At 38.2% G+C, this 13,939-nt stretch overlaps 1 protein-coding gene across 2 annotated transcripts in view; it reads right to left on the minus strand.

Moving 5' to 3' along the window:
• NUP214 (nucleoporin 214) overlaps positions 1-13,939 on the minus strand; it is a 110,011-nt gene that overhangs the window by 47,023 nt on the left and 49,049 nt on the right. For both annotated transcript variants that reach the window (XM_074210899.1, XM_074210898.1), the window contains exons 22-24: positions 8,461-8,724; positions 6,967-7,128; positions 2,242-2,344 (exon numbers count right to left, since the gene is read on the minus strand). In XM_074210899.1, coding sequence (XP_074067000.1) covers positions 2,242-2,344; positions 6,967-7,128; positions 8,461-8,724 — 529 coding nt within the window. The remainder of the gene's footprint in view (positions 1-2,241; positions 2,345-6,966; positions 7,129-8,460; positions 8,725-13,939) is intronic.

Consider the following 13,939-nt stretch of genomic DNA (forward strand, 5'->3'; position numbering starts at 1 on the left):
ATAAACCAGAGATGGAATAGTGAACCCAACTGGAAGCTAAGGAAGAACTGACCTCTTCTTCAAGGAGGGCACAAATTTAAATATACTAAATGATTCTTCAAGCCAAAGGCTAACAGTCTGAGGAAATCCCCAGTCTGTGCCCCCAAAGTTAAGAGTATCCTTCTTTTCCCATCATTAAGCTTTACTTTGTTGTCTGGAAAGACAACAGTCTTCAAAATCTCCATCTATAAAAAAAAGGAGACTATTATCTAATTCCTAGTCATGCTAGAAGGGATGTTTCCTAGACTTAACAAAATAATGCCTATACATACAATCCTCTGAGTAGAGGAAGATGCCACTAATATAATGTTCAGAATGCTGGAAAAGCAGAAAACCAAGTTTTAGGAACAGATGTGTACAACAGAAAATGGACCAATAAGCAGTTGTTCCAACTCTCAAATAATAATCTTTGTATAACTCAACTCACGACATTACTGTGGTGATAGAACTGCTTCCTAAAACTCTTAGAATATGATACAAGGGAAGGATAAAAGGGCAGTTGGGAGACTCAAAACCAATAGGTTTTTTTTTGTTTTTTATTTAAAAATCATACCTCAAGATGGTGGAATAAAGGCAGGGACTCACTGAAGCTCTCTCCTAAACCACTGCAAATACCTTCAAAGAATGACTCTAAATAAATGGCAAAAACCATAAAAAGACTGAGTGAAACAATTTCCCATCCCAAGACAACTTGGAAGATCCAGGGGAACAGTCTGCTGCACTGAGAGGAATACAGAGCAACATGGGTTACACTGGAGTGAATTGGTGCCAGCAATACAGGAACAGACCTCAAGGCAGTTAGGTCAGTGGCAGCAGTGGTGGTTTTCAGACCTCTCAGCCCAGAGACTACCAAAGACAAGTTGGAAGATCAGCAGGAAAAAAATCTACTTCATCAAGGTGCAAGTGGAGCTCAGCCCAGTGAGGTTTCAGCAGCACAGACTTGGCCTCAGCAGACTAGGAGCAGTCCTAGGGAACCATCAAATCAGCAGAGACAGCTGATTCTGGAGCGCTTGGTCCAAAGAGGGTAAGGGGGTTAAAAGGAGATTACAGTGATCTCTTTGCTATCACTGAAAAAGGACTCTGTTGCTTTGCCCATACTCGGATCTGAGTCACAGTCCCAGGAAGAGGAGCAGCAGCACCACAGAGCTTACTACTGCAGAGGAGCAGGGACCCTCCTCACAGTTCCAGGGAAGAAAGGAATGCTTGACCAGAGCACAGGCCAGGAGAAGGAAGAAAGGAATGATTGGTCAGAGCACAGGTCAGGAGAGTAGTCAAAACCTCCCCTTAGATCATAAGACCTTGTAGATCCTTAGAAGTATCTTTGAAAACAGCTGCCAAAACCCCCAAAAGCTTGGGACAGTATACTCTCCACCCTGGAAGCAGAGCCCCACCTTAAAAAAAGAGTTAAAAATCAAGTCATACATAGGCTGGGAAAATGAACAAACAACATAAAAAAGTCTGACCTCAGACAGTTACTATGAACATAAGGAAGATCAAAATATATATACTCAGTAGAAGATAAGAAGTCAAAGCTTCTACATCCAAAACCTCCAAGAAAAATATAAATTGGTCTCAAGCCATGGAAGAGTTCAAAAGGAATTTTGAAAGCAAGCATCTAGTTTCTCCTCAAAAAAGCAGTATACTTAAATTCAAATTCAAGGAGGGTATATCAAGTAATCAAGGAAGTAATCATTGGCAGGCAGGAACTGTTATTACCATGCTACCACAGTCTGCATTACTGAAGTCTATTTTCTGAAACTTATTACCTAAGTATTAAAGTGATAATACCTGTGTTTAGCCACCAGACTTGCAATTTACATAGTCTTTGGCTTAGTCCTGGCAACTGACAATATGACTAAGGGACAAAAGCAAAACTCTAATCCAAGAGGCCTTTTTCTTTTGCCTAAACACTCCACAGCAGCCATTCTTGAAGTGTCTTTGGAAGAAAATATAGAGAATTCTTGAAAACAGAACATGAGCACATGTACACACACACACACACACACACACACACACACACACACACACAAAACATGGGAATGCCATTCTTTTCCAGAAAAGTCAATGTTTCTGCAGTGTTCCAACTGTATAAAGCAGCAATACTATACTCTACTGGCAGCTAATCCTTATTACAGAATTATTTTTTGGTTTAATAACGTAAGACTTAGAAGAAATAGTGAGGCAGGGGAGGTAATTACATACCCTAATGCTGCAGTGGGAATTGGAGAACTGTTTGTCAATTCCTGCACATTGACTACTTGAGGGACGTTCTTCAGAGTTGATTCTGTCAAGGAGGTGCTCACAGCTATTAAATAAACAAACACATTAATTCCATTAATGAATTAAAACTTCTATTACATATGAGTAACCAGAACATTAACTTCTTACTAGACTGTCTATGATATAAAAGAAACCAATTTGAGGCAGTCTTGGGACAAAGAAATGAAGTTATAGAGCCATTATTTAAGAGAAGACCTATCTGGTCTAACCTAGTGGGAAAAGGTTGTTCTTCTGCTTAAATCTGGCTTATATCTTACAAGAATCCTAGAATTAAAGGGTTGATGACAGTGAAGAGTAAACTCATCTGGGAATGACCTCTACCTCTATTTTTAGGCATGTATAATCTTAATCATTTTAGAATCAAAAGGTTGGAAGGGAACTTGAGATGTCATGCAGGTCATAACTGGATCTTTCACCTTTTTAGACATCTTAATTGGAATTTTAATATTCCTATTCTCCTTGGAGGTTCAAGGATTCCTTAGCTAGGAAAATCAAAGTGGTTTAGGGAAAACAGGGCTACACCTGATCTATCAATTCATCAGCAATCATTTATTAAGGTCTGCCTTGTGTCAGGTATTATATTAGGTGCTGGGCAAACAAAACAATCCAAGAGTCAAGGGAGTCTCCACCTACAAATGCAAATCTATAATGGGCTCAGGTGGCACAGTGGACAGAGCACTGGCCTTGAGAGTCAGAAGGATGTGAGTTCGAATGTGACCTCAAACGACTGTGGACAAATCACTTAACCCTCACATCTAGGGCCATCTCCAGGAGTCCTGATTCATATCTGGCCACTGAACCCAGACATTTCTAGAGGAGAAAGTGAGGCTGGTGACTTAGCACAGTACACCCTCAATCAAATCTAATTCAGATGCATGCCATGTCATCACCTCTGTGATGTACACGATCTTCTTCAAGAACAAAGGACAAACAAACATCAGTTGCCCTAGGTTCAATGAGATGGCGCCTCTAGTTGGGGGAAAGGGAAAGGGCTTTCCTTTTATACTAGGTTGAGACAAATTCAAATAAAAATACATGTGGTTAAAAGGAACAACTATACCCTTCTGAAGACCACAATCTAAGTATATACAGAATCAATACAAGGCAGTCACATATAATGTAGTTGGGAGGGCTCTCTATTACCCTGAAACCAACAAGACTGGAGAAGTAGAAGAATGCTAAGAATCTTGGTCTTGCTGTCAGGAGATCTGGGTTTAAATACTGCCCCTGTTCCAGAGTATGTGTTCATGGACAAACCATTCAACTTCTCAAAACCTGTTTCCTCATCTATAAAATACAAATACTACTTCAAATAAAATACTATATGTAAAACACTTCAAATCCTGTACTGCTTCGTAAAAAGAGCTATTATTGTTTCTTCTATTCAGTTGAACTCTAACAGTTCCCTTATCACCTCTAGGACCACATATAAACTCCCATGGCTGGCATCTCAAGTGCTTCCCAGCCTCTCTGTCCAGTCTTCTCCCACACTCTGGGGTCTGGCCACAAGAGCTTCTCTGCTCTCTTTCACACCCAAGGCTCCACACTTCATCTAGGCAGCTCTTTTCTCACCCTAACAATCCCTGCCCCTCAGAATCCTTGGCTCCCTCCATCTGCCAAGAAGTCTTCTCCAGTGCCTTATCAGTTAGTGCTACCTTTCAATATTAATCTTGTATATACCAGTTTTTATAAATATGCTGTCTACACTATTAAAGAAAAGTGAATAAGCATTTTTATAGAGCATCTATCATGTGCCCCTTAAAGTGCTCAGTGCTTTATAAACACGACAACCCTGGAATGTAGGTGTTACTATTCTCATTTTACAGCTGAGGAACTGAGATAGATAGATATTAAGTGTCTTGTTCACACAGTTGGTAAATGTCTGAGGGAAGATTTGAACTCAGGATCTCCTGAGTTCAGGCCCAGTGCTCTATCCACTGAGCCACCAAATGCCTCTAATAAGGTGAGTTCTTTGAGGAAGAAATGACTGGCACCTCACAAGTGCTTAATAAAGGATGGTAAATTGAATGAGAGTATTAGTAGTTAGAGTAAGACCAGGAAAATCTTCAAATAAAAGTGGTTGCCACACTGCAACTTAAAAGGAAAGAGATTTGATGAGGCAGAAATGAGAAAGAAGTGCATTCCAAGTAAAAAGGACAGTAAATGTGTGTAAGGAAGTTTGGGGGATAACATATAACAAGGTCAAAAAGATAGGCTGAAGTCAGTTTGTAAAGGCTTTGAGAAAATTCAACTGATTCTGTGTCACTTTTTATTGATCTTGTTCTCTAACTGCAAGTTTTTTGTTCAGAAATTCAGTAATCCTGCTAATCAATGTTCTATTCTTGCTCATGGAAATCTGCTATCCTTGTGGACCCCACTGAGTCTGGTTTAGTATCTTTACACCAACAAGTTATCCTTCAAGGATGCCTGGTTTGTTATCCAAAGGAGTTCCCACCACTATCTCTAACCTCACAGGTAAACTCAAACATTTCCTAGACACACAAAGGAAAGAGAGAAGGAAGGAGTTGTTACGAGCCCTCACGTCCAACTTCCAACAGATCATATTGTTCTACATGCCTCTGTTTTGTCCTTATCCCCCAAGATGCTGACAATTCTGTAACCAATTGTATTATTTCCTCACCTACCTTACTGTTTTTTATTCTATTTCATTTTGATCTAGGGGTCTTTTAGAGTCTTTAGACCCAATTTATTATCAGGTTCACACCCTGCTACCAAACTATTATCTTACTCAGAATATGTACCCTACTCTACCTTTATTGAATTTCATAATACCTTTAAAAGGGTAGGGAGAAGAGTTTATAATTGAGGCTAATGACAGTAGGTAGCCACTGGAGTTTAGTGAACAGGACAGTAACCGTCAGATCTAAGCCTAAGCAAAATCACCTTTACAATTGCATGGAGAGTAAAGAGAGACTTGAGGTTATTCCTATAATCTAGGTGAAAGGCAATTAAAATTTCAAATAAGGTGCATCTGGGGAAGTAGAGAGGAGAGGTAGAATCAGAAGTATTGTAGGGGTAGAACTGGTAAGATGTGGCAACTGACTGAAAAGGGAGAGTGAGGAATCAAGGAGAGTAGCAAGGTTATGATTTCAGTAAATGGTTCTGATAAAAATGGGGAAGTATGAAAGAGGGATGAATTATGAAGAAAATATGAGTTTTGCTTTCAACATGTCAAATCTGAGATGTTGCTAATATATCAAGATTGAAAAAAAAGGGAGAATTGTAAGGAAATATAAAGATATTGGAGTCATCTGCAATGGCAATCAAACCAAATTTTGGGAGAAACAGGAGGAAGAGAGAAAGAAAGAAAATGAATACGGACAGACCCAGAGACACAGGAGACAGAACGCTAGGGATAGTTAAGGGATATGATAGGGACACTGACCCAGGAAAGGAGTCTAAGAACCAGAAGAGAAAAATGTTACAAAAAAATCAAGAGAGGAAAAAACAATAAGGAGGAGAGTGTGACCAACAATGTCAAAACGAGCAGAAAAGCCAAGAAGGAAGGAGACAGTGATTAAGGTCAAGATTCATACTGCAAAGGTCTGGGAAGTAGGCAAAAAGAGAGGAAGTAAGGAGGGAATAGTAGGATCTAATTACTTTTTTCTTTTTAGGATGAAGGAGACTTGGGCATGTGTGAAAACAAACAGGAAGGATCCCATTGATGGGGAGACTGCAAATTTTGAGGGTGACATGCTTGAGGGACAAAATAGAAATAAAGGGGATCAAGAAAACATAGACAGGGGTTAGGCATAGAAAGAAGGATCATCTCATGACCACAAACTGGAGGAAAAGACGAGCATAAGGGATGATATCAGAGTTCTGAGATAAAGGAAAGGGAGGAACAGAGAGCTCATGGTGAATATTCTCAGTTTTTTCATTAAAGTAAGGGTGAAGACCAGGAAAGCCAAGTCTGAATCTCAGCTGACACTGTATAGTTGTGTAACCTAGGGCAAACAAGTTAATTTATCCATCCAGGCCTTAGTATGTTATCTGTAAAATGAGGTGCTGATCAAATGGGCCTCTAGAGTCCTTTTGAGCTTTAAATCCAATGAACCTATTTGCTTATTAAGTTATTGAACTTTTCTTTTTTGCCTTTACTTTTAAAAAATATATAGGCGGGGCTAGGTGTTCTCATCAAAAAGGGACCTCTGAACAATACTTCAAATAGTTAAAAATGAAATATTCAGCTTACAACTTAGACATAAGCTATTAATAGGTATGAGACAACAATTATTTAAAATGTTAAATCTCATTACACAGAATTCCAAACAGAATTGGGTCATCAATGAAATATGATGAACTATTTAGGCATATCTATCCAGAAAGACTAAGCTGTGACAAATACTCTTAAGGTAAATTCTTGGAACTGAGGCAGATAAAATAATTACTGTGGAAGTTTAGACCTTTATCAAAGAGAATATACAACTTATCTACTTGTATACCATCCCACAATAAGTACTGTGTAAAGAAAACTTCACAGAACAAATCCTGTTCTCTAGAGAGAAACTTTGTTAGATTGGGATGTCGTCTCTGAAGAAGAAACAGGTACAGAGAATTATTCCAGGTGCTTTGCTATAATTCTGATGACTGATCAGACTAAGAATCTGTTGGTTGCATTCTTACCTGGAACCTGAATGGCCATTTGCCGTCTCAGGGCAGCAGCAGCAGCGGCTTGTGGGGCTGAGATGGTGACAGAGGGGCTTGGTGCCCCATGTTTAACAGTTTTGGTTGCAAGCATTGTGCTGTCAGCCCCTTGTGGAACAATACTGCTGGTAGATGAAGACACTTTAAAAAAAGTGGGAAGAAACCTGGATTTAATAAGAATACTAGTGAAGACAAAAGAAAATCTGATAGATAAAATGATAGATTTTTCCCTTATAGGCTGCAGGTGTAAAGAATGAAGCACAGGAAATGCCTGTATTTCTGGGAACTTGTGCAGAAGAGGGTCTTTGAGGCAGAGGCAGGAATTCTGAGTCTGTATTTCTCATGAATTCTTTTTTTTTTTTTTGGCAAGGCAATGGGATTAAATGACTTGCCCAAGGTTACATAGCTAGATAATTATTAAGAGTCTGAAGCTGGATTTGAACTCAGGTCCTACTAACACCAGGGCTGGTGCTCTATCCACTGCACCACCTAGCTGCCCTCGTGAATTCTACACAGTCAATATCTTTAGCACTTCCCTCTTTGGAAATGATGAGGCTGAAGCTTAGAATCATAAAATACCACTAGTCAGTAAAAGAGTGAGACGACTTGCCCAAGTCAGAGTTAGGCAATTATTAAGTGTCTGAGGTTGGATTTGAACTGATTTCATGGCCAGTGCTCTATCCACTATGCCACCTAGCTGCCCTGTCAGGCTTTATTCTTGTCTGACTTACAACTCCTAGGCCTTCCTTGATGCCACAATGTCTATTTTTTGATTGTTCTGGTGTCAACCAGTTCTAGGGCTTGAGTATACGTGTCCTTTTCAACCCATGGGAGCTAATGAGACTACATCTATTAAGAAGACACTTGTTAAGGATACTCCTAGCTGCAGTTGTGAGGACGGAACAGTTCCTTTAGTGGGATAAAAATAAAAATATACACCTTGGCTTGTTCCCAAGAGAGCAAGTAGCATGTCTATAGACTACAATTAAGAAGGGGATATAAGACATAAGAAAGAAGTGTATTCATGCACTGAAGTTTGCTTATTTTCCTGAATGTTGACTGTCCTATTTATTTTTGCTGGTGGGTCAACTGACACCAGAGGTCAAGAAACAGACAAAGTAACATCACTAAAAGAGCAGCAAGTACAAAGCTTCACTCTGTCATTTAGAGGTTGTGAAACCCTCAGTGATATACTTCATGTCCATAAGCTTTCGTCTCATCATTTCTAAAATTGGGGGTAATCAGGACTGCCTTACCAATCTCCTAGTATTGTTGTTGTAAGTCTCACAGAGAACAAGTATGCAACTATACTTCATAAAAGGGGGTACAAATGTAAGGTACTGGTATCTTCATTCTGAGTTTGGGGAGAGTAAATAGATAGAGGTAGGCTATGACTAAAAATCTCCCTGTATGATCACATGAACATACATTAAATACTTAAAGAAAAATGTATTTGATCATTTTTTTACTTACTTAAACCTCCTGCCAGACTAGGAGAAGAGCTGAGCTGCAGATGAGTTTTTGTGAAGGGAGGAGCCTGAGGCAAGAGTGTGGGCTGAACAGAAGAAGTACGAACCACTGGGGCATGTCGAGGGATTTGGAATATCACATCCTCATCTCTGTATGCAATCTGACGATCATCAGTCTCCAGAGATTGGGAAATTGATGATGTAGAGCTCACGTCATCCAAATCTTCATAATATCTCTGAGATAGGAAGGCCGATCGGGAGAGACTGGCTTAAAAAAAAAGGCCAAAATAAAAAACAACTTTAGGTAATTAATCATGCCAAAAGGAATCTCCACTGATGAGAGTGAAAAATTTGATTCTGAAGTTAAGAGACTAGAATTCAACTACTGGGTCTATACCCTAAAGAGATTATGAAAAGGGTAAAAACATCACTTGTACAAAATATTTATACCAGCCCTGTTTGTAATGGCAAAGAATTGGAAATTAAGTGAATGTCCTTCAACTGGGGAATGGCTTAACAAACTGTGGTATATATGTATGTCAAGGAACACTATTGTTCTATTAGAAACCAGGAGGGATGGGAATTCAGGGAAGCCTGGAACTGACACTGAGTGAGATGAGCAGAATCAGAAAAACACTGTACACCCTAACAGCAACATAGGGGTGACGATTAACCTTGATGGACTCGCTCATTCCATTAGTGCAACAACCAGGGACAATTTTGGGCTATCTGCAATGAAGAATAAGATCTTATCCAGAGAAAGAATTATGTACTTTGAACAAAGACCTTCAAATTAGAAAAAACTGTTATCTTATTATATAATTTTACTATCTCATACTTTATTTTTCTTTCTTAAGGATATGATTTCTCTGTCATTACATTCAACTGAGATCAATGTATACCATGGAAACAATGTAAAGACTAACAGAATGGTGGGGGGTGGGGGGAGAGAAGCAAGAATGGGGGAAAATTGTAAAACTCAAAATAAAATCTTTCTAAAAAAAAAAGACTGGGATTCAAAATGTGTTTCTTCTCCTTCCAATGTCTGACATTGGCTCTCTGAGTTTCACTTTCCCTATCTTTACAACAGGGGGATTGGGGTGAACTAGGGAATTTCCAGTCTGCTCCAGTGCTCCAGTTCTAGAGTATAAGAATTATGAAGTGTAATAAAACATTTCAATGACTATTTCAAGTGAGAGCAGCTGCTGTTATCTGTAAATCATATATATATATATATATATATATATATATATATATATATATATATATATATATATATGGAGAGAGAGAGAGAGAGAAGCTGAATCTATATAGAGAAGCTGAATAAGTAAAGAATTAGATTTCTTTTTCATACATTTAGGTCTTAGCTCAGATAAGTCCCCACCTGTGGGGGAAAAGTGTGTCCTCTCAAATAAAGAAAACAGAAGACAAAGTGAGAGACAGTGAGTGTTGGTCTAACAGTCTACAAACAAGGGGCTTCAGTGGAAAGTTTTCACAGGGAGAGCAGTAATAAGCCAAAAAAAGAAACAAACTAGTTTCTGTTATGTGGAGAGGCTTGATGTTTCTGTCACTTTGTAATGCTGCTTCTAAGAACAGCAACATGGAAAGATGGGAATCAGTGTCTTGAACCCCAATTGTTTCACAGTTACAGATAAATTAGACTCATAAAAAAAGATTATGTGTAAATAAACCTTTGGAATCAAAGAAATCAATGAAAATCACTAGCCTCAAGCACTTGTCCTCCTTGAAAATGTTCCCTTGTCAATCTGCTAAGTGGATACCAAACAACTGTGGCACTCTCTGGAAGCTACATTACTTAAACAATTAAGTTCAAATCCAGTGAATGACATCTAGTAATGCTATATAGAGAAGCTGAATAAGTAAAGAAGTTAATTACAGATTTCTTTTTCATACATTTATTTAATATTCACTGATAAACTTTCACCTCGGGGCGGCTAGGTGGTGTAGTGGATAAAGCACCGGCCTTGGAGTCAGGAGTACCTGGGTTCAAATCCAGTCTCAGACACTTAATAATTACCTAGCTGTGTGGCCTTCGGCAAGCCACTTAACCCCATTTGCCTTGCAAAAACCTAAAAAACAACAACAAAAACTTTCACCTCACAGAAGCACCATTCTGTAGTAACTTATCTGTCCTGGCATATGTGAAGTGGTAGAATCTTCTCTTGGAGACATGTAACCTGAGCAATAGTGGTTCAGCAATGACCTAGGTCACAATGTTTCCAGTCAACATTTCTAAAGTCAAGGAAAGCATTATTAACATGAGCTAATGACCTAAAATCATGACCCTTCACAAACCTCATCAGATCAAGGGCCATTGATACATCTTGTCTGGAATAGCAGAGATGGTTTATTGCGCAACTAGTCTCCTTCCTTTTTGAAGCTACTCTTCCATCACTGGGAAGAGACCAGTGCAAGTTAAAAGACAACAGCAGCAGCACTTTTTCTCATGGGAAAGTGTCTGGACCTGCCATAGAAGTGATGGCAACTGCTTCTCAGAGACTAAGGTCATGTTCTCCTCTGTTGCCTCCATTGCCAAGGCTGCAGCCAGCTCCCTGACACTTGGGTGAACAAAAGACCTTATCCAATGGAAATCTACCTAAGTTCATCTGTTGTGAAACATATCGGGCATCAAAAAAGGTTCATATTTTCTAAATGTCAATGAAATGTATTGTTTTATTTTTTTACTGACTGGACATATTTTGGCATCATATTAAAACAGGGAAGGAACCAAGTCATCTAATAAAACTGACTTCTCTCAGAATCTGTCTCACTTCTGGAGGGCAGCTTCATTTACACCCTGAAGTTACTTAGACTGGGGTATTTCAAATGACTTGTCTATGATTTCAGGCATAGTAAGCACTGAAGAAAGAATCTGAACCTATATCCTCTGGGTCTAGAGCCAGGGCTCTTTTCCACCTCACCACTTGGGGTCTACTCAACATGTTGGAGACTTTCTGCTACATTAACACTGTGTAATTACAAGAGAACATGGGACTCATCTACAAGGTATCTCTTGCTCTCATTATATAAATTATACACTCCCTTTTCTGATCAGAAATCTCTCAGATATCAATTCTTTATATCGTGCTTCTCCTAGGCAATTCTTTTTGGTAACAAGCTATATAGCCTATTCATATCCAATATGAACGCCTCCATCTCTCTTTTTTTTTAGGTTTTTGCAAGGTAAACGGGGTTAAGTGGCTTGCCCAAGGCCACACATCTGGGTAATTATTAAGTGTCTGAGACTGGATTTGAACCCAGGTACTCCTGACTCCAGGGTTGCTTCTTTATCCACTGCGCCACCTAGCCACCCCTCCATATCTCTTTTAATGACCCACTACTTTAATTTTTCATAAATTGAGGCATTCCATCCATGGTTCACAGGCTTGAAGTATCACAGTAATAATATTGATATTTAAAAAATGTTTGTTTCAGAGAGGTTTGATATCATTAAAACTAAAACATAATTTCCCAAAGGCCTAGTCCTGTCTTCTCCTTCTGTTCAATTCTGGAGTCAGTTCATTGTATATCTACAATGTCTGCCTAAGAGATATACTAACGGACCAGAATATAATATACTAATGTATGAAGCAACATATTATAATTTGGAAAATAGACATCCTTCATCTACTTGATTTCCCATGTGGATAATTAGGTTGAGCTGATTTGAATAATTATGGCTTTCAATAGACTTGGGAATTTTTTTTGACTTTAAGATCTCCAAATATAAAGAATACTGCCAGGCAAATGCTTAAATACTTGCTGAATTTCACTCATTTTGGAGGTTTTTCAGTGTTCTAGGGCTTGATGTCATTATTTGAGAAGACAGGAATGTCTATGAGGAATCTCCCTCAATTTGGATTCTTGACTAAGAGAGTCTCAAAGTGTAGACTACTTTAGCAAGTATGCTTCCATTCTATTCTTTATATTAATTAGATTAAATAATCTTGCTCATGTTTAAAGAAATCTTATAGGCTTGTGATATATATATATGAGATATCTCCATTATTAAGACTGTGAGTTAAAAAATAAAAAGACTGTAAGTTCTCTGAGGTCAGGGATTTTTTCCCCCTTTTTGTATCCCTAGCACTTATTAACAGAGGCTGGTACATAATAGGCACTTATTGTTCATTGACAGATTGAGGAGAACAGTCTTTAGGGCAGCATTTTGGTCTATAAACAAGAGTATTTTTGATAGTTAACAAACATTAAATTCAATGGAGTCTTGTATTCTTTATTCCTTTCAATCAATCGTGTAATTGGAAGGCTACATCCTATAGAATCTGCTTTGTGAAAGTCTGCCATTTCCTTTTCCACATGTCCCTCAAGGTTGTAGCCAATATATGTAGATAATTGTTATAAAGATTTTGAAAAGATGGGAAAATAGGAAAATAGGTTGGTAGGTACGGATATTTCCTCAGGGGACATTTTCCAGAATAAGTTCTACGGTTTTACCCCAAGTACTTCTCTCTTTAATATGTCTTAGAAAATGTGTTGCCTTGAGCACAAATTTCCTTAGTGTATATTTGGTCTAAGCTAGATGTTTCCCTCATGTTTTCTTCTTACTATTTCTATTTCCTGATGTAGTGTAATGAGGGGTCAATATTTGAGGCAAAATGTGGTAGATTTGCTATCATCTACCACTGACAATAGTAGATTATTATAGTAATAAAGATCCTTTTTATTTTTTCACATTTTTAGTTGTCATCCTTTTTTGATTTATTAAAGGTTTTCAGGATTATTTGAATTAATTGCATTAAACTTTCTATAAACTTGTGTTCTTTTTGTACTTTATTGCTGTTTTATAGGGTTATACTGTCTATTACCTTCTATCCTCTTCCTCCATGATAATTTGCAAAAGGAGTTTATATCCTTAACTGGTTCTATTGTTCATTGCCATATCTCCATTGGTAAAAAGATTTGTTAAGAAGTTTGCTGGTTAAGGTAGTTTCTAGGTTCTTCAGGTCTCCCTCTTATAAAAGCTAATTTTTCATGGCTAGTTTCCATAGGAAATGATGATAGTCTATCTCTGTTGATGTAGATATCTTTTATCCATTTTTCAGTGTTAGTAGAATGTTTAAATAGGACAGGTTAGAACTGTCTCAACTGCAGGTCACTCCTTGTCACATTTTATTCTTTCTTCTAATTTAGTATTAACTCTGATCATTCCTTTAGCAAGTCATTGACTGACTTCGAAATCATTCCAATGCTGATTATTTTCTATTTGTCAGAATACAGTCTGTTTCATTTTTGAAGAGGTTTTCCAATGCTTGTCATAACCAACATCTCCTGACTCTCTTCCTGAAAGTCTGTATTAAGCTTTAGGTAAGAGAAGACTAGTCTGTAAATCTTTGACCCCTCATTTTTTACTCCTGAACCATGTCTTGTAACACACTTTCTTATTATTCTCTTTCTCTATGATCACCTCTGCAATGAAGTCACAGATAATGAAACATTACTGA

The sequence above is a fragment of the Macrotis lagotis genome, chromosome 1, assembly GCF_037893015.1.
Source record: "Macrotis lagotis isolate mMagLag1 chromosome 1, bilby.v1.9.chrom.fasta, whole genome shotgun sequence".
Taxonomy (NCBI): Eukaryota; Metazoa; Chordata; class Mammalia; order Peramelemorphia; family Peramelidae; genus Macrotis; species Macrotis lagotis.